This window comes from Simochromis diagramma, unplaced genomic scaffold, assembly GCF_900408965.1.
Source record: "Simochromis diagramma unplaced genomic scaffold, fSimDia1.1 OVJJ01000669.1, whole genome shotgun sequence".
Lineage (NCBI taxonomy): Eukaryota > Metazoa > Chordata > Actinopteri > Cichliformes > Cichlidae > Simochromis > Simochromis diagramma.
The window spans coordinates 240779-266234 of record NW_024387458.1 but is presented as its reverse complement, the minus strand read 5'-3'; the positions used below and the strand labels follow the sequence as shown (position 1 = coordinate 266234).

General features: G+C 47.0%; 2 protein-coding genes across 4 annotated transcripts in view; one reads left to right on the top strand and one right to left on the bottom strand.

The window, feature by feature from the left end:
• LOC120722997 overlaps positions 1-13566 on the bottom strand; it is a 45596-nt gene extending 32030 nt beyond the window's left edge. Inside the window, exons 1-5 of one of the 3 annotated variants that reach the window (XM_040014221.1) lie at positions 13305-13566; positions 10097-10224; positions 9753-9992; positions 7482-7717; positions 3598-3854 (exon numbers count right to left, since the gene is read on the bottom strand). In XM_040014221.1, the coding sequence (XP_039870155.1) occupies positions 3598-3854; positions 7482-7717; positions 9753-9992; positions 10097-10212 (849 nt within the window). In that variant the 5' untranslated portion in view covers positions 10213-10224; positions 13305-13566. Of the gene's footprint in view, positions 1-3597; positions 3855-7481; positions 7718-9752; positions 9993-10096; positions 10225-11654; positions 12485-13304 lie in introns of those variants that run through there. The other 2 variants (XM_040014219.1, XM_040014220.1) reach the window with 2 other exon arrangements.
• A 73-nt stretch (positions 13567-13639) lies between these two features.
• Positions 13640-22143, top strand: LOC120722998 (TATA-box-binding protein 2-like). The gene is made up of 8 exons (XM_040014222.1): positions 13640-15500; positions 15955-16066; positions 16274-16484; positions 16598-16685; positions 16763-16854; positions 16941-17105; positions 20593-20684; positions 20819-22143. Exons 1-8 carry the CDS (start codon positions 15303-15305, stop codon positions 20929-20931), a joined length of 1071 nt encoding a protein of 356 aa, XP_039870156.1. The 5' UTR covers positions 13640-15302; the 3' UTR covers positions 20932-22143.
• Positions 22144-25456: the final 3313 nt, after the last annotated feature.

The following is a 25456-nucleotide window of genomic DNA, read 5'->3' as shown; positions in this document are numbered from 1 at the left end:
TTAATAGACCTCTCTGCACTGAATCATACCTGCTTATCCTGTCTTCCTTCTCTCACCCCAACCAATCGCAGATGGCCCCGCCCCTCTCTGAGCCTGGTTCTGCTGGAGGTTTCTTCCTGTTTTAAGGGAGTTTTTCCTTTCCACTGTCACCAAAGTGCTTGCTCAGAGGGGGTCATATGATTGTTGTATGTAGTATTGTAGGGTCGACCTTACGACATAAAGCACTTTGAGGCGACTGCTGTGATTTGGTTTATAAATAATTTGAATTTCTTCTTCTTATGTTTGAAGTCGGAGCGTCACAGAGCCAAGGTCTGATCGACTTTAATGTTTTGGGTCATGCCTGACGACTGCAGAGCATTTCTCTGGACCCTCATCATCATCACCACAGGTGTACACGTACTGGGAGGTGTACTGGGGGATGTGGTTACATTAATGGTGAGGAGTGAAGCTGTAGTTTGCGCGCAGCCTCAGCATGCAGCGGGTTAATGCGGCGCTGTCATGAGGGGAAGGCAGCACTCCAGCGCTCCGCAGCCTGTTTGTTTAAGGATCAGCAGTAATAAGACGTCAGGCTGAATTTATGGAGCAAAGATTTTGCGGTAGGTGATTCATGGAGGATTTGGAGTGGAGCAGCAGCTGATATGATTAGTCCCGCGGGAGCACGGACGCTCAATACAGCACTGTGTGAGTGTTTGTGTACAAAGACGCCGAGCGGGCCACAGAAAAATGTCAGAGTAAACAGGAGGCGTGCACAGAGCCCGCCTGTGTGCACGCCTCAGCCCACATCACCCCATCGCGGAGTCGAGGATGCCGAACGCGCTGCTGCTGACTGAACGTGTCACACAAATAAAAGTCCTGCAAACACTTTAATGAAGTTACTGTTCCCTAAAAGTTCCCTACAGTGGGGCAAAAGCACCAACCCTCTGCTGATTGGCTGTTTAAACATGGCGGTTGCTCACTCAAAACAATCAGATAAATGAATCCATACACAGGAAATCTCTCCGCGAATGAGGGTCGTCCATCACTGTTTTACCTTGGATCAGCTGACCACAGCCTGCTGCGTGCAGCGACCAGCAGATGCTGCTCCAATCCGCCGCTCTTTACCCCAAAACATCCACCAGTTCAATCATTTGTGTCATTTATTCAGTTTCACAGGTAACAAATAATGAGTTTTTAAAAAGTAACTCACAGCTGAAGGATCACCAAACCCCACCGAGCTCGCCCGACATCATCACGATTGTTCGGTGACAGTAAACTGGGCTGTTTGCTGTGACATCATCCACACTGTTTAACATAACCAAGAAGAAAAACCGAGGCACAGCGAGTACCTTAAACCTGTGCTCCCTCTAACGCCCAGCAGGGGGCGACTCCTCTGAAGTCTGTGAGGAAACGAGCCAGCTGAACTGTTTCCTGATGATGTTCATGTTAGAGTCATGAAGGAGCAGGAAGCAGGGGGAGGAGTTTAGAGCAGGCAGGTGTTCATTAACTGGTCTGAGGGGCGGGGACCTGGAATGAGAGTCGACGAATTAGGTGTCGCTAAAACTCAGGATTTAGATGGCTCGTCTGGGAAATCTTCCTCCTGGGGCTCAGGTACGATGAGGGGTCTGAGTACCTGCCCTGCGTACTCAGCAGGGTGAATCATCGCTTCCTGCAGCAGCTGCAGTCACATTAAACAGGCCCAGCGGATGAGGAGGGCGCCCCCTGCTGGTGCTCAGGAGGAGAGGCCTGTTACTACTGATGGTTAAAACAGAACGTGACATGAAGCTCACACAGAGGCAGGAAACACGGATGTATGGAAGCTCATCGCAGCCCGTGATGAGTTTGTGTTACATGAGAATTCAGTTATTTAAATTTTGAGTCAAATTATTCTGTTTTAATGTTAATAATTATACATTTTTATCAAAACTGGGACTAAAACAAAACCAACTGAAATTAATTTTTCAATGTTTTTATAAATTAAGAATTTCAACTTGATTTTTAAATAATCATTTTGACTTTTTTAGTTTGTGCTTTCTAAAATTTTGCCTTTTAGTCTTTTTTTACCTGAAACTCTGATTTAATGTCAGAATCTTTGATTTTCTCTAGAAAATGTTCTAAGTTTTAAAGTAACGCGGTGTTCCTGTAAAAGCCGCTGAGCCGGGACAAACAGACTTCGGTGTGACATCACAGCGTCGCGCTGTCGGGGTCACGATTCCCAGAAAGCTGCCGTTTAACGGCTGAACGCAGGAGCGGGATGTGTTTATGGTGCAGGTGGAGGTGGGGAGGCGTCTCCGCCCCGCGCGCAAACAAAGGCGCCGTTTCCCCGGGTTTATGACGGGAGCGCTGCTGAGTCACCGGGATGTTTCTGTGCCGTCAGCCGGACGCTGGCGTTGCCTGGAGATCATTTACAGACACGACGGAGCGGACGGAGGAGGAACCGCCAGCTGCTCCGCTCACAGCGAGACATCGCTCCGTCAATCAGAGTTATCACTAATCTGGCTGCTGATTGGACAAAATCACGAAACAGTTTGTTGGCTGAGAGAGAAAAAGAGAGAGCGAGCGGAGACGAATGCAGGACAGCGTTTCAGCGACGGAGTAACAAACCTCGTCAGCTGAAGCTCAAACACGAGGACGTCTTTATGTTTCTGCCTTTAAGGCTGTTTAGGCCACACTGAGGTGACGAAACCGACCTAACATCAGAATTAGTCCTGAGATTAAAGAAAAGCTCAAAATGATCTATCAATGGATCCATCCCCAGCGCGGCTCCCAGAGCGAGTCTGGACGCTCACGCTGATGATGGTGACGATGATGGAGGCGGATCCTTTTCCTCCTGTTTCCTGATGTGTGTTTCATGATGTTTCTCCTGCAGTTCCTCTAACGCCCACCAGAGGCTCCAGAGTGTGAAGCATCGCTGCTATGTCCAGGAAATAGACTGGTCCTGTGTTTCACGTTTTCTCTCCTCGTCTTTCTTTTGTCTTCGCATCATAAACTCATCCTGACTGAACGATCCTGACGTCAGTATCGATCGCACCTCTGCTCGGGCGGATCGGCATGTCCTCCGTCATCGATGCAACAATGACCCACTCCTCTAAAGCCCGCCCAGTCTTTTACAAAGCAACCAATCCATCTTCCTCTTTCCTGTGACATCACAGCAGCGGTGGGAAGATCCGCTCCCTCCCACCGTCTGACTAATTAGAGCTGCTGGACGTGACCAAAACAGACGCCATAGCCACGCTCGTGACCTCTGACCTACACCGAGGTGGACTCAGTGGGCGGGGACAGCGAAGCGTCGCGGTATTTCTCACTGCTGGCAAAGGTTTCCCTGTTGAAGCTGCGTCAAACGTGAGGCACGCTGACTCACCGCGGCACGAGGCTGGTCGAGGCGGCGCCGCTGAGAGTCTGACACACAACAAAAACACACAAACGCTCTGAGCACAGCGGCGACCACGAGAGCAGCTACAAAGATAAAAGCTGTTCATCGGGAAACAGTCAGCTGTGTTTCCCACAAACAGCACCTGGGAGAAGGTGTGAAAGCGCTTCCTGTCCTGTTCTGATGATGGAAGCTGGGGTCAGAGGTCAGCTTTAGTAAACGTAATCAGATAAGAGGAAATCCAGACTTACGTGGATGCTGCGGAGTTTCTTCCGGCCTCTCTCCAGCCGGCTCAGCAGCCTCAGGTGCCGCTGCTCGCCGCCCACCGGCTGCAGCAGACGGTCGTCCACCGAAATAGTCTTTCTCAGCAGCGCCCGGTCTGTGGCCCACGGCAGGGAAACTCGGGCCGCCTCCCCCAGGGGAAGACTCCTCGCACCTGCTCCTCCTCCTCCACTCCTCCTCGACCCCGGGGACGGATCAGGTGACCAGAAGTCCCGCTGAACAGAGCCTGCAGAGAAACCAGAGCCCTGCTGCGTCAGGGGGGCGGCGTCATGTTCCCACTCACCCACAGTGTGTGTGTGTGTGTGTGTGTGTGTGTGTGTGTGTGTGTGTGTGTGTGTGTGTGTGTGTGAGAGAGTGGGTCAGGTGTAAGCTGACCACCTGAGCTGCTGCATTAAAACTACATGAGGAGGCCGAGGGCGTCGGCAGCTTGTGGCTCACATTCAAATCTCCACGTCAACCTTTTTAACCAGAAACAAAACGGCGCTCACTGAGCACGTGCAGATCCACAGCTGCGTGTCCACACAGCTGCACACACACGTCGTTATGAGAACATGGATAATTTCATCAGCAGCCGTTCACACACTCAAACTTTATGATCAACATCTGGCTGAACATCAGCTCGAGAGAAAAGAGGAGGAGGTGGGTGACAAGGCGGCTTGCAGCACAGACCAAAGCTGACACCGCTACGTGCCCACTTTCATTTTCTCAGATGTAAACTCTCCGTGGAGCTTTGTTACATCACTTCCTGTGAAACGTTACAGCTAACTAAGTGAAACGTGAAACATGACTGGTATTATCCAGTTACTTTTTACCTGAAGTTGATTTCTTTGAATAAATAAATCAGACTTTATGTATTTCAGCTGCAGTTTACTCTGAGTTATTGCTTTGTGTTTCCTGGTGCTCAAAAACACGACCGCAGACGGAGGGGCGCGTGTTTGAGGACATCGTGCTCCAGCCTGTTTGCTTCCACAGGTGCGTGCGATGAAACGTGAGCCTCGCCGTGGGCCGTGTTCCTGAGGGTCAGGTTAACGCTGGAGGCAAGGCACCAAACCAGGCAGCACGATAAATGTTTGATGAGGAGGAAATCCATTCAGCGAGCACTCACAGACGAACACCGAGTGCAGCCAATCGATTTCATTCACCAGGAGAGGTTCATGAACGGGAGGAAGGTTTGAAGGCTCATTCTGCGTCCTCGGCTCTGTGTCATCGCCATGCCACCACGCCAAGACGCCCTCCTGACCACAAACTCACTGTGGGCGCAGGACATCAGACGAACAACAACAACGAAGCGAACCGGCCCTGCGAGCGCCACACAGAAAGTCCCACAAACCATCAAACAGTGAAGGCAACACGCGCTGGTCACAGTGATGGCGAGTGGCCACCAAAGGCCATCCCTCTCGCTGTGCACCGCCTCACAGGGTGCTCGCTGCTGCTCCGTGTGAGGAGGCCAAACACAGAGCGGTCACCTGCTCCTTCATCATGACTGTGTGACTGTAGAACAGCTTCACCATCTTCCACCATCCAGGAGGTAAACTCTCCTTATAAGGAAGAATGTGGGCGTGGCAGCACGAAGGTGTGTGGATGATCCTGAAGACAGGAAACATGAAAGCACAGCGCTCACGACACGCTTTGAATCATTTATGAATAAAGTCTGTGTGAAGCTCAGCTGATCAGCACAGGTGCCCTTCCTCACTCAGCTGGAGTCACAGCTCCCTCTGCTGGACACACAGCACACCTACACCCAGACACAGACTGCAGGAAGTCAGAGAGAGAGCAAAGTGAGACACTCACTGCAACTTCCTGTTGAAGTTTGCTTCCCAGAGTCAGTAACACGAGCCGCTCCTGCTTGTGTCATCTTTTAATGTTTACAGCGGCCACGAGCTGCTGTCGCTCTTTCTGTGCGGGTCTTAATAAAGATTGATTTTGACCATGAGGAGACAATCGGTGTTTTCACTTCCTCTTATGTGTCTCAGGTGTGCTGAAGGACGGGAAAGCTCTGCAGCATCCTCAGCTTCCTGTTTCAGGATGGAGGCTCTGAGGATCCTGTTCTCTCATTTCTGCTTCAAATCAAAGATTTTTTGCTGGAAAACTTTTGTCTCAAACTTTTGTTGGTGTTGCATTTTTTCTCTGAACATCTTATTTTGAAGGTTCCTTCACTGAGGTCACCTGGGAGTTTCAGGGTTTACCTGATTTTAAGAAGCAGCTGGTCTGCTCACTGAGCCTCTGGGGGGCGCTGTAAACAGGATATCAGGATAAAGGATAACCAGCTCAGGACTTCCTGTTTGTGAAGCAGGTCGGTGTAAAAAAGCCAGTAACCTTTGCCCTGTAAAAGATGAACACCTAAGAACAGGAGATGGGGCGGAGTCCTAAAGCACAGCTGTGGTGTCACTGATGGTAAAACTGGTTCAGAGATTTAGCCCCGCCCCTTCGTGGACCGCTGTGAAACTCTAACGAACCACCTCCACCTCAGGCTTTATCTCTGCATCAGCTCATTAACTCCACCCAGAACCAGCAGCAACTACACCACCTCGGACACCATGTTTATCTCACACTGAGGTTTTTATCCAAACGAGGCGCCGCAGCCTGGGCGGGCGTGGAATAACTGAGTGCGAGGAATCAGCAGGACAGATCAGAAAAGACGGAAAACCTGCGACGTGAAGCCGAGATGCAGCTTAACCCTGCAGTCTGAGGAAAGCGCGCCAGAGATCAAACACCTGATGGATGCTGTGCCGTAATCTGCTCGACAGGAAGCTCGTTATCATTCTCCAGAAGGGTGGAGCTAAAGAGAGCAGAGCGACACACAGGAAGTGGAGCCCGGTAAACAAAACCGCCGCTCGGAGCCATTAGAGACATTCCTGACTCGACGGCACGCCCACAGCTCCGCTCCAACCCCACGTCCAGTCTGCCGGCAGCTACAACCTCCACCCACGACAGACCTGTCTCTGTGGGTGTGGGAGAAACAAGACACAGACTCCTGATGTGGCTGCTCGACGATGACCACAGGGCAGAGGGGCTCAGCCTCCGTCAGCCTCCGTCAGCGCCAACACAGACGTCTCACTGCTGATTTCACCCATAAACAACTTCCTGTTTGACTCACTGTTTACATACTTGGCTCATTTTCTTCTTCGTGTACTTTTTTAGTCTCGATTTTGTATTAAAGTCGAGTTTTTCCCCTCGATGTTTATTAACACGTCTGGCACTTCCTCATTTTCTTATTACTTCTCACTTCCTGTTTTATTTTGGTACTCATTTGTGTCGTGATGTGTTTACTTCCCCCGTCTCGTCCTCACTGGCTGGTCTCACCTGTTTGTTGTTACCCAGGTGTTTCAGCCCTGTTGAGCTGCCTGCATTTAGCTACTTTATATTTTGGCCAATTAAAAGCTTCTGGGGTTGGCGATGCCATAAAGCACGTCCACACAGGAAGTGACGGACAGCGATGCCGCGACCAGAGACCCACTCCTTCTTTCAGCCTCCTCCTATTCCAGCATCCTCCTCTGAGCTCTTCCTCTCCTCCTCCTGCCTGGTGGCTCCACCTTCATCCTCCACCCCCTCCTTCTGTGCACATGAGCTGCCCCTCTGATGGACTCGTTTCTGATCTCGTCCCAAACGCTACCTGATCAATCTCTTCTCAGCTTTAAATGTTAAAGCATACTGCTGATTAGAACGTTACCTAGGCAACCGAGCGAGCGATGCTTCAGTTTAATGCCCTCTTAGAAAGTCAGACGAGTCAGATCTGACCTTTGACCTAATCTCACTGTCTGTGTCCATGTAGACGTTCAGAGGAGCTTGTTTACTCCAGGCAGGAATGAGTTTCTCACACACACACACACACACACACACTGGCTGTTGTTACCTGAAGAGGTCCAGTGGAGTCCTCCAGGACTGGCAGCGAGACGCCGCCGCTTCCTGATGCTGACGCCGCTGTGGGAGGCGGAGTCTCCTGCGTGAGTGCCATAGCTGGACCGTGAAGCGGCAGCAGCGGGAGGAGGTGCAGGGGTGGAGGAGAGGATGGGGAGGAGGGGTGTGGACAGACAGGTCGCCTCCTTCGTCAGAGTGGGCGTGAGGAAGGCGGAGTCTCTTTCTGACGACCTGCAGGGATCCGAGGAGAGAAAAGTCAGCACAAAATAAACACGACACGGAGAACTCCTCCTCTAGCTGTTGAAGCAACTGGAAACACTTTATTCAGGAATACTGTGACGAAATGTCCTGTTTTCATCAACACTTTGGGAATAAAGTATCCACACGGCATCCCTGCCACACCAACGCTGCAAATCGTGTAAAAACCTGGAAGAAGTTTAATGTATTTCCCATTAGACGAACACAGGAACATGCCGGTGTTAGTCAGAGCACCGCACTGAGCTCTGGTCACATCAGAAATCCAGCTTCCCTGCAGGGATCAGGGAGCAGTGCGAGCAGACTGCGAGAGCTTCAAACAGCAATCGTTTGAGCGCTGAACGCGACCCTGAGACGTGCGGGACGGACAGGTAACCATCACAAACCAGCTGGTACCTGTCCTCGGAGACAGCAGCTGCACCGTGATGCTCGGATCAGATGCCGTCCCTTCTTCTTCCTCCGCAGGAAAAGATCCAGCAGCCGAGCCCAGCTCAGCATCCGAGGACGACGCGCTTCAGCAGATCGCTGCAGAGCACTGCGCCCTTCACCGGACGGCCACAGCCGGAAACAGCGCTGAAGGAAAAGCTCCTGTCAGGTGTTCACTGCCCAGCAGGGGTGTTACCTTACCTGTGTGTGTGCGCGCAGGGGGACAAAGGCTGGGTGAGGAGAATGGAGAGTCGAGCGTTTCTGAGCCTGCTCGGCATCAGCGTGGGTCCAGATCTGTACAGAGCGCGCTCAGACGCACACCTGAGTTCTGCACACGTGAAACAGCTGAGTGAACAGAGCATGAGTCAGTGAAAGGTGATGTCTGTAGATGTTCTCTGTTCTCCAGCCAGCAGTACAACAACCACATCACTGTCACGCTACCAGCAACAGCAGTCGTTAACGTCCTGTCCACGGACACACCATAAGGAGGAGCTCTTCCTGTCATCAGGCTTGGAGGGAATGAGACATGGACTCATCCACAGGGGCTTTGTCTACACCGAGCTGCTCTCTAGCTCACAGTCACAGTCTGAGGAACGAGACAGGGATCGAACCTGCAGCCATCCCGTCCACAGACGCCTGCTTAGAATCAGTCTTCTAAACATGTTTTGGACCATTTAGAAACCGTGCACGAGATTCAGGAAACACATGTCACTGTGCAGGAAGTGGGAAACTGTGATGGGGAGCAGCTGTGTTCTTTGAGGACGGTGTCCTGTAAGGAAAGCTGTTCTGCAGCAGGTGGAGTGGAACACGACGGACTCTGAAGGAACTCGGTGGTTTGCTCCATCGTGGTGAAATCTGTCAGAGAGCCCTGACAGAAACTGGAGTCTGTGGATCTGACACTGCACTGACTGTTTCCTGCAAAGAAACCAACGAAGCTCAGACAGCAGGACCTGGCTGGAAACGGATCTGTGAGCGTGACAGGGAGGACCTTCCACTCGGCAACCTGCTCCTATAGTTGGTCTGAAGAGCGTCCAGCTGCTGCAAACACTCATAATGACCCCACTTCCACACATTAGCTGTACATTTCCTCTCTATAAACAGCACTGTTTCCCCTCGGGCTTCCTGCAAGCTTATCTTTGCCTACAGAACCGCCATCTCCACGGTGCCAGGCGAATGCTTCATGAGCTCCAATGTTTCTGCAGGACGAGCGGGAGGATCCGCCTGTGCCCTGACAGAGACGTCTGACAGACCCGCCCGAGGCTCTCTAAAGTTAATCCTGACACTTCGAACACACAATAAACTTCTGTCTTTTGTTTGGACCCAGCAGCTGCTTCAAAACTCCAAAGATCAGCTCAAACACGCAGCATGATCCTGTTTATAGACAGACAATGAGAAGGTTGAATGACAGAACATTTTCCCTCAAAGGATCTCTTTAAAGTTTCATTCAAAGCACCAAAGGGCCTGATTGGTTCCCCTGTTCCACAGCGCTCCACCGTTATCCAAAAAACCCTGAAATCAGCAAACTTCATGGAAACGGCCTCGAAATAAACCCAATGAAAAGCATAAACAGGTGAGCTGGGGTTACCTGTCGATTTCTCCCGGCTCGCTGCAGGTGGAGCGGCGGGAGTTTGAAGCCAGCGACGAAGAGGAGGAAGCCGGGAGCGAGTTGGCGGAGTGGAGGGACGCACGTGAGGAGTACGAGTTGGAGGAAGAGCCCGAGGAGGTGTGGGTGGAGTCCAGAGGCCTGGAAAGCAGCAGTGAGGACGGCATGCACAGCCATGTCTCCAGGTCGGAGAACTTGGAGTAGCTCAGCATCTCCAGGACGCTGCGGGAGGAAGGAGGTGGAGTTACAAAGGAATCGACACCATAGCAAAGGATAAACAGGTTAATGAAAACCAATCAGCCCCTGAGAATCGGCATTTGGCTCACCTTTCCTCTCCCACTCCTGGGATGTCATCTTTCTCATCAGCGGTTTGAAAGATGCAGGAAGTCTGGGAGTCACGCGATGACAGCAAAACACAGGAGTTATCAGAATCCACGGACATCTTCGGCCATATCTGCGGGACATCAAAGAGGGGGAGTTAAAAAAACAACAACCTTCACACAGGTGTGCAGCAGCTCTCTGTGTACCTGGTGTTTCCCACTAAAACTTCTGTATGCAGCTTCCCAGGCTTAGTTTCTGCAGGTTAGCCCGTTTGTGTGCGTTAGTCCTGCCTGACATCATTACCTACCAGCCTGTTAGCCAGGTAGTGGTTTTTGTGACTGCATGTAGGCCTGCACTCTCTACAAGGTCACGCTGTACGAAAGTCTCACCTGGTTAAAGAAATGTTAACAGACATTTGTTTTAACTTACTGTCCCTGTTAACAATCCTACAAATTCACTCTGCTAATAAATAAATGTTACTTAAACGGAAGCTTGTAGCATTGGCTTGTTAGTGCTGCGTACTAGCGCACGCAGGCTTTCACGTGAAAACAGTCACACAGCGATAAAAAGAAACACAAAAATGGCAAGAAGCTGTTGTGTTATTAGCTGCAACAGCCGGTCGCATGACAGCCACGGGAAGCCGACGGTAAAGAGATCGTTGTTATCGGATTCCGTCGTGGAAGAAAAATTGTTCAAACCGAGTTTCCGAAGTAACAAAGAGGCGACGGACGGCCTGGATTGCAGCCGTTCGAAGAGCAAATATAAGGTCCCAGAACGCTCCAGCTCACAGGTTGGTCTGCTCCAAGCATTCCCACAGAGGTCAGTCTGCTGTTGTAGTTATTACGTCATTTATCATAATTGGTGATGTAGGTTACAAATAAGTCTTACATTGATTTGAATTGAATTCGTTGCTTTGCTGCTTTGTTCACTGTGGCTTTGCGGGCTAATGTTTGTTGTGCTTTGTAGGAAAACCAGCCTACAAAATGCTAGGATGCGATCCAGACTGGGCCCCTCTATCAGCCTGGGTTTAAAGCTGCTACCACAGCCAGATCTGATTGGTTAAGAGAGAGAGCGAGATCAAAACAGCCACGTCTGCATATATGTGCCCAAGTGTTGTATGAAGCAAGTGATGAATAACTGTCTCAGTATGTTGTTTGATGTTTTGTTTTTGCATTGTTGATTTGTTTTTCAGCGAAGCAGCTAATAAAGCTGATGGATTTTTACAATGTTGCCTCTTTGCTGTGAGATTCTATAACAGAATGAAACAATGATGCCAGTAATAAATAAAGACAATGAATTGAATGAATTACCAAACACTTATTTTATTTCTATTGGATCTGAAAATGTTGTGTAACACTACAACCTGAAACGACACATAGATGCGTTGGCCTGTAACAGCAGCTGTGAGATGGAGTCGTCCAAACCACCAAAGTAAACTGGAGCTGGGCTTGTTGCAGGATCTGAAGTTACCAAACATGCTGTGAGTGTGTGCGCTCTCACTTAGGACCATATAATAATAAATGTGTGCGTGATGAAAGTTGTGCAGCACGCTGACGTCCTTACTCCACTCTGTGCTCGTGTGGGTCTGACCCTTTCACTCCTTTGATTTCTTCCTCGTACTTTCTTTGACTCTTCGTCACGTCTGTCTTTGTGCGGAGCTGCCGAGTTTCCGTCGTTTTGTACAGAACTGTTTTTGGGGCAAATAAAATGCAAGTGGGGATTAAAACTGCAGAATTAATGGTTACCGGTGCTGGAAATGCTGGCGCTTGATGCAGTGTTTTGATTTTGTTGCCACTCGTACCCACAATGCAACGTGCGAAAGTCACGTGGTCTGTCGATCTCATAACACTACTTTGGTAATTGTGTTAGCTGGTGAACTACTGTTAAGAAACTCGTCTTCATTAATTAGTTATTGCAGAATTACAATATCCAGAATGTGGAGTTCTAAGTTGAATTAGCAGGTTTCATCTTATAAATTAGCTGTTTAATTAGTAATGCTGCTTGTTACTTTGGTTGACGGTATCTTACGGGTCAAACCAGTTAGTGGTTAGCTGGTAAGTGGTGGTAACAGTCACACTGCATGGCAGTCAGATGATATTAGCTAACATTAGAATAGAATAATCATTTAATTGCCCCACAAGGGGAAATTTGGTTCAGCTTGTAATGCTTTCTTCATGCTGTTAGCTAGCATAGTGGAAAAACTAGTTAATGGAGAGCCAGCCATGTTGTCATGGCAACCAATGGTACCACTGTATGTGTAAAGCAGGCTAATTTAAAGGCTAATTTCTAAATAGGCTAATTTAAAGGCTAATTTCTAAATAGGCTAATTTAAAGTCTAATTTCTAAACAGGCTAACTTAAAGGCTAATTTCTAAATAGGCTAATTTAAAGTCTAATTTCTAAACAGGCTAATTTAAAGTCTAATTTCTAAACAGGCTAATTTAAAGTCTAATTTCTAAATAGGCTAATTTAAAGTCTAATTTCTAAACAGGCTAATTTAAAGTCTAATTTCTAAACAGGCTAATTTAAAGTCTAATTTCTAAACAGGCTAATTTAAAGTCTAATTTCTAAACAGGCTAATTTAAAGGCTAATTTCTAAATAGGCTAATTTAAAGTCTAATTTCTAAACAGGCTAATTTAAAGTCTAATTTCTAAACAGGCTAATTTAAAGTCTAATTTCTAAACAGGCTAATTTAAAGTCTAATTTCTAAACAGGCTAATTTAAAGTCTAATTTCTAAACAGGCTAATTTAAAGTCTAATTTCTAAACAGGCTAATTTAAAGTCTGTTTAGAAAGAAGAAACGTTTCCGGTGAATTTTCATCTAATCTGAAGACTTTTAGTCACGTTTACTCTCGGTGGTCTCAGCCTACGCTGGCTGTTAGCGCCTTACAGGACTACAACTTGTCAGCTTGTAGTCCTGCTTTGCTAATCTTGGTTGCTGTTAACGTTGCCAGGGAAACCTGAGGGCTCAACCATTACTGCGACCCCTCGCTGCCTTTTTTAGTAATTACTTGAATTTGAGGAGTTATCCGAAGTTTCCCGGTAACTGTCTGTGAACGTGCGCTCGCGTGCGTCAAACACGGACACGGCGCAGCTGCGCGACCACACGTGGCTGATCAGCGGCGCGAGCAGGAAGCACCGGCGGGAGTGATTAACGCCGACTTCCTGTCAGCAAACGCTGCCCAAACAGGCCGATGTTCGCGCAAACTCTACCGTCTCTGTCCTCGCTCTGCTGCGCGCGGGTCCTCCGTCCTCCTCTCCTTCTTCCTCTTCGGCTCCCAGCACAGGAACATCTGCTCAGGCCGGGATCCCGCCTGGAAACGTGTCTTTGTCCTGCCCCGTGTAAAACATCCCAAAATACAGGCAGCCAGGCCGGAGCGGCTCACATTTCACTGCGGTCAACTCTGCGCACATCTGGAGCACGGCCGGGCCTCAATACTGCTGCGACTGCCACTCAGACAGCCAGAGCCCAATTAACTGGGAGGAGTGAGGAAGAGGGGCCCAGGGAGAGATTCAGTATCTCCCGGTTCATCTGTTTACTTCAGCTGGAGGAGGGACAGACAGGAGGAGGAGGGGATAAAGGAGGACCGAAGGATGAAGTTAAGGACGGAGGAAAGAGGAACTGAGACCACAGCGGGGAGTAAATTAAAGGAAGAAGATGAAGGGGAAAGCAAAACAAAACAAAACATGGAAGAAGTTATCAAAGGGAAGAAATCACAAAGAGCAAAGAAGGGAGGAATAAAGGAATGAGGGAGAAGAAACAAGGATGGATGGAAGGACAAAACAAAATTAAAAAAAAGAGGAATGCAGGGAAAAGTACCAGATCAAAGAAAAAGACAACATTAACTGAAAGGAACAAGCAGGGAAGGAGAAGGAAAGATTTGTAAAAAACAAGGAGAGGAAGTGGGATGAGTTCAAGGAAGGCAGAAACGAATTGAAAGGAAAGGAAGGAAGGACAAATTTAAAAGAAAGAATGAAATGGAATAACAGACAGACGTGAGGAGGGGGAGCTATGAAGTGAAGGAAACAAAGACGTGAGACAAAATGTATGGGCAAGGACAGAAATGAGTCAAAAAGAAGGAAGGAAAGAAAAGGAAGCAGTGAAGCCACAAATGATGGGATGCAAGTAAAAAGGGAAAGAGGAAGGATTGAAGAAAGGAGAAAAAAGGGATTAAAGGAGGAAAGAGATGAGAAAGGACATGTGGGGGAAATCCAAACTAAGTTAAAGAAGGAAATAAGGAAGGTCACGAGGAAATGGAAGAAAATGAATGATAAGTAGAAAAGGAATAAGAACGTGGAGTATGAAGGCATTAAACCCCACGAAAGAAAGGAAAGAGGGACAAGAGGAAAACTGTAAGGGTGGATGGAGGTACAAAAAAGGGAGAAAATAAATAAAACCTGAATGATGATAAAAGGTAATGAAGGAGAAGGAAACAATAAAGGAAACAGCACACACACTGAATCTGTGGGAGGAACAAAAAGTGAAGAAATAACTGACAAAGAAGGAATGAAGGAAAGGTGGAGTGGGTGGGAGGGTGTGAGGAGATAAGAGCGGGCAGGAAGGAGGCTGAATGTTTGCTGTAATCATCCCCAATTTAAACAAACAGCCTCTACAGGTCGAGATACTCGAGTACTCGCCCCCCCTCTCCCTGTCACATGCCTGAGTTTGTAATGCTGAGCGTTTGCTCACGCTGAGCCCAACGCTCAGGCTGCTCAACACTCAGTTTATCACAGTTTGTTCCCCTCGTGGGTCTGTATGATGTCATAGAGAGGGGATGTCCATATCTGGCCTCGCTGATGGGAAACCCCGCCTGAAGCATGCAGCAGCTTTTGTAAAAAAAAACAACCCAGGAACAAACCTGCTTTGAGTGTATTGGCTCAGGGGGAGGAGCTAACACAGCGTCCCTCTTTAGGCAGTGGGAGAACAGTGGTGGTGATGACACCGAGGCCCAGAATAAGAGAAGGGGATTATTAAGAACTGGGGTTGGTGCAAAGCCACTCTAGCAGAGAGCTGAAATAAGCAGGTTTTGCATTTCCGATGGGATGCTTTCAGTGGGTTCCACCCTGAACGCATGCTTTAAGAATTTACTCCAACCCCTGCCCACCTGCAGGGGGTGTGGCTCAAAGCAGTGAAGCATTTGTTTTTATCACTTTCTCTTGATTCTCATTTAAATTATTTTTTTGGAAGAACACATAAAATCATTCACTGTCATGTTTGAGCATCTTCGTCTCCTAGCAACAGACTCCTGTCTGAATCTTTTTGGATGTAAACAATCAACTTCATACAAAACCTCTGACAGTACGTTTATTATTGGCTCGCTGTTATTACTGGGTTTGATCGCTGAGGCTTCCTCCTGCATCATGGACGAGTCTGCGTTGGAGCGATACTTCGATGAGTTCATCGCTAACGTGAGTTTTCATTTTTTCAGCTGCTGGTTTAAAAATCAAACCGGTAAACTGCCGCATTTCAGACCTGAAAATCAAAAGTGGAGAAAATTTCAACTCTGGTCCACTCGTCTTCACAGAAGTGATTGAATCCAGACACAAGCCTGTTAAGGTCACGCCAAAGTGTATCTTTAGATGATGATGTGCTGCAGTCGTCACAGACTATATACTGAAACTAGCCAGCTAACCTGCTAACTACTAACAGCTGGGTGTTAAACTTTAACCTGACACCACGGTGAACAGTGACCAGTCGTTTCGCTGGAGAGGAATTCAGACTATTTTTGAGTTGGACTGATTTCAGGATGTGAAGGTTGGACCTGGAGTTATCGACACTGAGCTTGTTCATTTCTGGACACCACACAGAGCAGAAACATGTAGCACCACGTTAGCACATAGGCAGATTCTCTTCTTGCTGCAGGACCCCAGGAGGACAGAGGATGTCAGCGAGGAGGTCAGCGAGGAGGAGCTGTTTTTCAAGTTATTGCCTGATGAGCTCCTGACACTGAACACGGTCACCTGTGACGATGCAGGTACGACAACAGAGCCGACAACACTCTGCACACGGTGCGATCACGACTGGGTGGAGCGCTGAGCAGTGACCGAGCTGCATCCATATACTGTTAATCCATAACTGCTAATTAGCACTTAGTGACAGTTGGTTTTGGAGCCTCGAGTGGACGTCAGAGGAACTGCAGTTTGTGGTACTTTCAGCTCTGCTGCTCTTGTTCGTGCCTCAGACAGAATCTGTAAGAAGGAGGATCGGACTGCAGAGAGCGGGATCGCCGGCACGCAGTCACGAGACAGCAGCTCCCAGAATTCCTCAGCAGAAGCTAAGCCCACGTGTGCGTCCTCCTCGTCTGAACTGAAGGCCCTTCCTGTTAAACCTGGGACCCCGGAGGACCCTGAGACACTGAAGGAGAAGTCGTCGAATCTCGTCCCAGTGATATGGTATCACCGCAGAGATCACAGTCTGCTTCTGTGTATGAGCCCACCGTCCAATGACGGCTCTGCGGCTTGAACATGCAGCTGTGACTCTTGTGTTTTTATGTGTTTGCGTGCAGTAACGTCGTCTCCACAGTGGACCTGGGCTGCTGTTTGGACCTGAAGTTCATTGCTCGCAGGATGTGGAACGTGCAGTACAAACCACAGGTGCAGAGACCTGAACGCGTGATCTACGTGAAGACATAATAAGCCCGGCACTGGTTTTCATTCTTGCTGTTTTTCAGTATTTCACAGGGATCATCGCTAGGATCCGGGAGCCAAAAGCAACAGCGACCATCTTCCGAAGTGGGAAAATCATCTGCCTGGGAACCAAGAGGTTTGTCTGGATTCACATCTCCTCAGACTATGGTGCAGCACGGTGGGTTTCCAACCATCTCCTTGCTTCCTCTTTCTTTTAATAAGTGTGGAGGAGTCGCGCCTGGCGGCCAGGAAGTTTGTCCGCAAACTGCAGAAGTTTGGCTTTCCCGTGCGCTTCCTCAACTTTAAGATCCAGAACATTGTAGCCTTCTGCCAGACCTTTCCAGTGGATTTAGCAGAACTGCAGAAGGTCCACAAAGGGCAGTGCAGGTCAGGAGATAAGGACTCTGAGTAGAGGCTAGACCCAAACAGGGATGCAGGTTTGAAGCCCAACTTTGAGCACATCACGTGTCAGTCAACGCTACTCTGTGCTAGATGATCTGAGACAGATGCTGACTGATGGCACTTGCTTTCAAAAGGTCTTTTGTTGAATATGAATCCCATTTTCTTCGGTCCCGTGACGATGCTTTAAAGAACTTTAAAGTGGTTCAACACATGATGTGAAATGTGCAATCACGGATACTTTGAAGCAGAGGTGGGACCAAGTCATTGTTTTGCAAGTCTCAAGTAAGTCTCAAGTCTTTATCCTCAAGTCTCAAGTCAAGTCTCAAGTAATGTCAGGCAAGTCAGAGTCGAGTCTCAAGTCACTGGTGTAAAAGTCCGAGTCAAGTCACAAGTCTGAAACTTTGAATTTCAAGTCCTTTCGAGTCTTTAAAAAAAAAAAAAAACGAAAAAATAATGTTGCAGTTATATGCTAAATGTAAATATTAGACCATGTAATTTTAAAATCTGTGTTTTTCTCAACACATGACAAAATAGTGAATTTAGAAAATATACACAAATTGTGAAATTGCACCTCTTTAAAATGCAGCTCAATTAAACCTAGCTCCAAGAATAATTTTCACCGACAGTTCTGAGATAAGCTGCATGTTATTCTTGGATGCGGTTGTAGGACTGGCTTTAAAATCGCATGACAAAAATATCATACACATTAAAAAAAACTGTATCACCAACGTAGCCTGGATAACATTTGCTAGTTAGATGAAGTCAGCTATCTCATTGTAGCATATTTATGTGCATATTTATAATCATACGGTTCTTGGAGTGAGTGCATACACTCGTGAAGTTTAGTAACTTCCGGTCACTGCAACAAGCCCAGGTACAGTTTACCGACGGATGGGTGCAGGACCTTGAAATGCACCGTGTAGAAAGTAAAGACCATCGTACGTATCATAAGTTTACCAGTCTCACAAATTGTCGTCATAAATACACATTCCTTAACCGTTTATTAATAGGACCTTTGAGCTCAATGGTAATTAATTAGCAGTGGAAATAATTTCTGGTAGCATTACAGAAATGTAGCAGTGACAATAATACTGTATGCTGTAATCGTACTGGACAATTAGTGATACAAAAAACCTGTTTTATCCTGTGAATAAAAGTATATGTTTTTGTCAATGTACCATAATAACAGAAGCGAAACACAATATTGTGTCAGGACAATTCACTATTTATGCACAATAAACAAAGGAGCATAGCGCGACAATTTCTGTTCAGCGCCAGACTTGCTTGTAACCTATATCACCAATTATGTTATGAAAATGACGTAATAACTACTACAGCAGACTGACCTTCGTGTAAATGCTTGGAGCAGACTAACCTGTGAGCTGGAGTGTTCTGGGACGTTATATTTGATCTTTGAATGGCTGCAATCCAGGCCACCCATCGCGTCTTTGTTACTTCGGAAACATGGCTCGAACAATTTCTCTTCAACGACGTAATCCGATAACAACCGATCTCTTTACCCGTCGGCTTCCCGTGGCTGTCATGCGACCGGCTATTGTAGTTAATAATACAACAGCTTCTTGACATTTTTGTGTTTCTTTTTATCGCTGTATAACTGATTTTAATTGAAAGCCTGCGTGCGCTAGTACCGCTTGCCACGAGTTCCCAGAATCCTTTGCGGTTCTACCCGTGAATGACGTCACATTTTCAATCTCTATATAATATGCATGTTAAATTTTATATTTGGGGTAAAATATCAAGTCTTTTCAAGTAAACCGGTTCAAGTCCAATTCAAGTCCCAAGTCATTGGTGTAAAAGTCCAAGTCAAGTCACAAGTCTTAGAACATTTTTTCAAGTCAAGTCTAAAGTCATAAAATTAATGACTCGAGTCTGACTCGAGTCCAAGTCATGTGACTCGAGTCCACACCTCTGCTTTGAAGCACTTGTGAAGAAAAGATGTAGACAGCATGCAGTGCTGGGGAGTAACGGAGTACCAGCGTTACGTATTCAAAATACAAAATATGAGTAACTGTATTCTGTTACAGTTACTGTTTAAAAAGGTGGTATTCAGTTACTTTGTTGAAATAAATGGATTACACTCGGTCTTTTTCTTTGGTGGTAATCCCACGCCGGTGGAAACCCAAACAAAACGCGCATTAAGAGGCTCTAATGCCCGAGTCTCAATCTCACGCCCCACGTCACCCCTACTTGCAGCCGCATAATGACGTGAAGAAATATTTTTTAAAATTATTGTTCCAAAAATGATTTAACCTCCTGAGACCCAAACTCTTTCATGGCATGCATTTTTAAGTTTTCTTTGCTATTTGGGTTGATTGGGACCTAAAGAATGTAAAAACAAAGAATTACCAGATTTTCTTTTTCCTAATTTTTATTTTTGAGAAAAATGAGATCCACATATGAGGACATTTGTTTCAAATTTTGATAGAACAGTTGCAGCATAATGTCCTTGTAAGTGGATATCAGGCCCTTGTAGAGAAAAATGTGATGTCCACACATGTGGACGCCAGGTCCTAGGAGGTCAATATGAAGGCAACAGGCAGAGTGTTACAGGCATAAAGCATGCAGCCTCATAGGCAGTGTGGCCCAGCTGTGAGTAAGCTGTTAAGACTCGACTGTACGCTGTGTTCATGTTTTCCTCTGAAACAATAAGCTCCGTTGCAGCAGCCTTTCAACGCCTCTCTCTGTCTCTCGCTGGCAAAGTTGACCCAGACAACAAAGTAAAGCTAGTTTTCAGCTACGAGCCCGACACGAACCCGACGTATCAGCCAGAGGTCCCTTTACTACGGTTCGGAGCCGCGGACCTGTTTTATATACGCGCTGAATAGTTTTCTATACGAGATCGCTGCAAAAAGTGCAGCCTTACCTAATGTCCACCTACTGTTACTCATTTATATTAAGATTTAAACATCTAGCTGGTGTTGGTATGGAGAGTAACCTTCAGTAATAGTAATAAATCACACAGCAATAGGACATTCATGTAGTTGTAAAAAGCTTGATAATATATTAAGTAATCCAAAGTATTCAGAATACGTTACTCACATTCAGTAACGTAATGGAATACGTTACAGAATATATTTTGGGGCATGTAATCTGTAATCTGTAGTGGGATACATTTTAAAAGTAACCTTCCCAACACTGACAGCATGGTCAGTAAATTTGAATTAATGCCATTTTTTGCAGACACCGTAGTGGGAAAGTTCCCAGAATCATCCCGGGCACAGTTCAGTCAGACTGGATAGTAAACGCTTCTAAACTGGCCAGCTCCCACTGAGCCCTGGTGTCGTTTTTCTCCAATATTTCTCTCCCAGTGTGTCTGCAGCAGCCTGTGTTTCGTTGCATGCTACGTAGGAGATCGCTAAACTGTGGAGTGTGTCCTGAAATGATTGTGGAAGGTTTTAGTTTCTACGTCGTGGAAACTGTGAGGTTTTAGTCTGTGTTCTTCTTTCTACAGTTATGAGCCAGAGTTGCATAACCGCCTCATCCTCAACCCGATTACCGGCATCAGAGTGTCCTTCATTTCAGCTGGGTGCATAAATGTGTGCGGTGAGCTTGTCCACACGTCACAGTTCAATTAAAAATGCTGCCCTGTGGTGAAAACTGACTGAAAAACTGACCTTTGACTTTTGTGGACGTCATCATGAGTGTGTGTCCATGAAATATCCTGTGTTACACTCCAGGAGCTAAAACCAGGGCTGAGGTCGATGCAATCTTTCAAACCATCTGCAGAATCCTGAGAGAGTACAGGTGGGAGCGAACATGCAGCGGAGCTTTGATTTCAAAGCCAAACTGATGTTAGAGGCAGACATGAATAAACTGACCCATGAGCGCCACTGCACTCCACTGTAGTTCCTGATTGCACCACTAGATGTCAGCACGGCTGCAGGCCGCTCTCAGTCAGTGGTTTAGAGACGTGCAGCTCTCGCCGTGTACCTCGTGTGTGTTTGCATTACTCACTCACAGGTGAGGTCAGGATCACCTGAGAATGAGCAGGAGGCCTCTGGGTGGACGTGACCTGCTGCTCGTCCATCAGAACGGCCAAAACAAGAGTGAATAACACGTCACTGCATCCTGATATCCTCTTAAACAGGTTCGTTATTTACAACCTGCCCTTCATTACATCACTCAACATTCAGTCGGCATGGAGCTCAGATTGGACGGTTTGGGGGTTTGGTCGAGTTTCCGTCATAGTGCATGCTGGGAAGTCTACTGGGATCGGCCTCGTTACCTGACGTTTTACTTTGGTGGGCGTGGCTGTGAGCCTCACCTTTCCTGAGGTGGCCGGAGGTCAGATTCACGATGAGTCATGAAAACGCGTCGTTTGGTGTGTTCTCTGTGACCCGCTGACCGCGGGGATGGAGGCCCTTCCTGTCGTGTCTCCAGGGCTGCATCAGGAGGTGAGGTCATCCGGCCGCTGACACGCCCAGTCTGCATGAAAGCAGTGAATTATGGGAACACTTTCTCTCCTCTGAGCCTCTATGTGCTCTTCCTCCACTCACCGTCTGAGGCTCTCAGTCAGTTTCATCTTTTTTTGAGTTTCACATTTTGAAATTTCTTTTTCAGGTTTTTTGGAACAGCGACTGCTCATCGTGTGCTCGTGACCTCCTCGCCTCTTTGTATTTGATCTGCTTGAGCTGTTCGCATCCTGTCACTCTTGCTCCATTTGGCTCATGTCTTTCCCTCTCTAATAACATCCTCGACTTCCTCTGATCCTAATAATACCAAACAACAATCGTCCTGACACTCACACTTCCTGAACTCCCCACTCTCTCTTTCTTCTTCGACATCGATGCTCCGTGTTTGCTTCTCTGGTGGAAACGAGCTGAAAGTCATGTTTGAAAGTGTGAAAGTTTTTTTCTGTCCTTGTTTCCATTCTGTGTCCAAACAGGTTATTATGTAACAATTCTGTTAACATGGAAAACAAAATAAAGTCATAGAGGAAATATGCTCAGTTTGGGTATTTTTTAATTTATTATCACAAACTGCCTGATGAGCTTATTCAGAGTCGCTGCTTTTTAAAAGTTTTGTTTATATATTATATTGCCTCTGACATTTACCACAAACTCAAACTAGAAATCCCACTCGGGAGACTGAAACTAAAGGGAATGTTTAAAAACATTTGAAATGAATGAAAATAAAAATAAGAAAACAAACAGTAATAAAGCTTGTCTGAACAGAACAAACTGTCTGTTTTCTCCCCAAAATCCAAATGTCTAAAAAAACAGAAACATTTTTTGAATGAATCCACGTTTCTGAACTGAGCCGGCAGCAGGAGGAGGTCGGGGTCGATGGAGGACATAAAAAGACCTTCAGTGACGGCGTTTCATGTTTTTCTGAGTTCTGCAGCTGTAAAGTCTGACAGTTAAATTCAATTTATTTATACAGTGCCAAATCACAACAACAGTCGCCTCAAGGAGCTTTATATTGTAAGGGAGACCCTACAATAATACATACAGAGAAAAACCCAACAATCATATGACCCCCTATGAGCAGCACTTTGGTGACAGTGGGAAGGAAAAACTCCCTTTTAACAGGAAGAAACCTCCGGCAGAACCAGGCTCAGGGAGGGGCGGGGCCATCTGCTGTGATTGGTTGGGATGAGAGAAGGAAGACAGGATAAAGACATGCTGTGGAAGAGAGACAGAGATTAATAACAGATATGATTCAATGCAGAGAGGTCTGTTAACACAGTGAGTGAAGAAGAAACACCCAGTGCATCATGGGAATCCCCGGCAGCCTACGTCTATTGCAGCATAACTAAGGGAGGATTCAGGGTCACCTGGTCCAGCCCTAACTATATGCTTTAGCAAAAAGGAAAGTTTGAAGCCTAATCTTACTGTCCTGATGAGCGCTGAAGGGAAAGTTCATTTAGATAAAGCTTCCAGATCTCTGCCCAAACAAGAGCCTGGAGGCCGTCTGACCACGAGCTGCAGATATCAGAATCATCATCTCCTATTGACTGAAACAGGCTGTTTGAGCCCCTGTCTCTTTACCCTCCTCCAAACACACTTTGTTCTGATTGGCCATCTTCTGGAAGCCTGCTGATGGGCAGCAGACCTTCTTCTTGCCGACTCTGAGGCCCCGTTAACCTAACTTGGCTCTTGGAGGCGTTTGGAAACTTTCTTGGAGCTCGATCCCAGGAGAAAGTTATCTGAGAGGTTATGTGACTGTCAGGTGACAGCAGGACATCAGGCTGGACCAAACGCAGGTAAGAAGGAGCTCACCACACAGTGAGCATTTAAACTGAGTCCAACAAGTACTTTTTGAAGTTTTCTCCAGTGAATTATCAGAAAACCTGTGGATGCCATTAAGTTCCTGCTCCTCAGTGCTTTGAGGCCATTCAGTGGTTAGCGTTAGCTTCTGGTTTACTTCTGCACACCTGCATGTGCAAAATGCCTTCATGGAAAATTCAGACTCCACAAGTTTTTTCTTCGTCCTGTTTCCAGGCTTCAGCAGTTTGGCCGGCCTCGCGGGGCCGCTGCTGTGACTGCACACTTTTAGTCAAAGGGTTTTTTTTAGCAACTGGGAGCTGTGAAGGTCCAAAAATGCAAAGTCAACTTTTCCACTTTGTTGTGAGCCAAACAACATCAGCATGTAGGATTACAAAGCACACCTGTATTCACAGGAAGGAAAGCACGAACTCGGAGCTGTGAGCTCCAATAGCTGCTAACTCACCACTTTACATGCACGGCCTGCAGCCATCTGTTGTACAGAGGAAGCACGGGAGGACGTCTCCGGAGACTCGGATCCAAAGCAAATAGCTCACATCATCCCTGACCCAGAAACGGATCTGGGAAGGAAGTGATTTAGCACTCGGGCGCCGTGCCTGGATGAGTGTCCCAAAGGTCAGGAAGAAAAATCAATCAACCTCCGAGGCTTCATTAGACACTTCATTTCGCCCCGATTGCTTCATCTGAGCAGGAAACGAGAACTTAAATCACTTCCACACGAGCTGAAGCTGAGACTTTAAGTCGTCTTCTCGTCCACAGGTCATAAAACTGATCTAGAAGCAGGAAAGTGCCTGTGTCAGATTTACGAAGCAGTTTACTGTAAAAATCTGTCATGGTGAAGTTTCACAGGCAGGCAAAAGCCTCATCTCCACTCCCGTCTTTACCCGTGAATCAGCACAAATGCTGAACCCAAACTGCACATGTGGGAGCCTGAGATGATGTGAAATGACCCACATCAGGCAGGGTTCTCCTCTCTTGGTCTCAAGACCCCCCTGCTCCGATTCAAAGGGCTCATCGGGGGGCTGAGGCCCTGCTGGCTCTGCTGTGACCCCTCATCAGCAAACGCCTTTGCAAAAGTCTTTCAAGGGCTGAAAATAAGGCCAGATGTTCCCAGCTGCTCTCAGCAGGTCACAGACTGAAGTCGCTGCCGTCTCAGAGGAGAAGCTGACATTCCTGCAAATAAAAATAAGGAGCTGCTTTTTGTCTGAACTGTAGCATCACATGAAAGCCGAACAGGCCACACGTGTCCACACTCAGACATCCGTCCTGCTGCAGCAATCCTAAAAAAGCTGTTCTCTCTTCCTCTCCTGGTTGGAGACTAACTTTATCCTGCAGTCAGCAGAACGCAGCAGACTCAAGTGCATCTGAACTTTCCCTTTCTCCTAATGTGGGCTGCACCTGCATCTCATGAGCTTGCTGTTCCAGATGTTGACCTGCAGACTTCCATGAGGTCAGAACCACAACCACCTGCTGACAGCCAATCACGTAACCCGCTAACTAACTTGGAAAATAAATAAACCTGCACAGGTGCAGTCTGTTGCTCTCTCAGTGTGTCTGAAAATACACAACAACAAAGCAGTGCCAAAAACTCTCAGACCTGTACACAGATAACCAAACATATGATTTCTTACTGCCTCACAGAGCTTTGATGTGGGAATTCGACTTTATTTCAATTTATGCTTTATTTTAAGGAAAATTCCAGTTTCCTTTAAAACATGTTATTAACATAATTTAGGTTTTGTCTTGCAGCGAATGAGCTGAACATGAAGTAAAACGGTGCACACGTCAGAATAATCATCATCAATCTCACATTTTTAATAAATAATCAAGTATGTAGAAGTATTATTAGTGCAGCTGTGGCATAAAGCTTGCAGGAGGCGGTCTCATCCATTTGTTAAGCACTGTGAAAAAATAAATTATTGCTGTATTAAAAATGTTGGTGAATATGAAGATAACATCTTGTAAATAAGATGCAATCAGTGTGAAACTAGCCCTGAATGGAACATCCACAGCTCGCTGCACCCATGTTAGGTCGTTATCTTTGCTTTGCGCCACGATGATGATTCACCCACATTAGCATTTAGGATT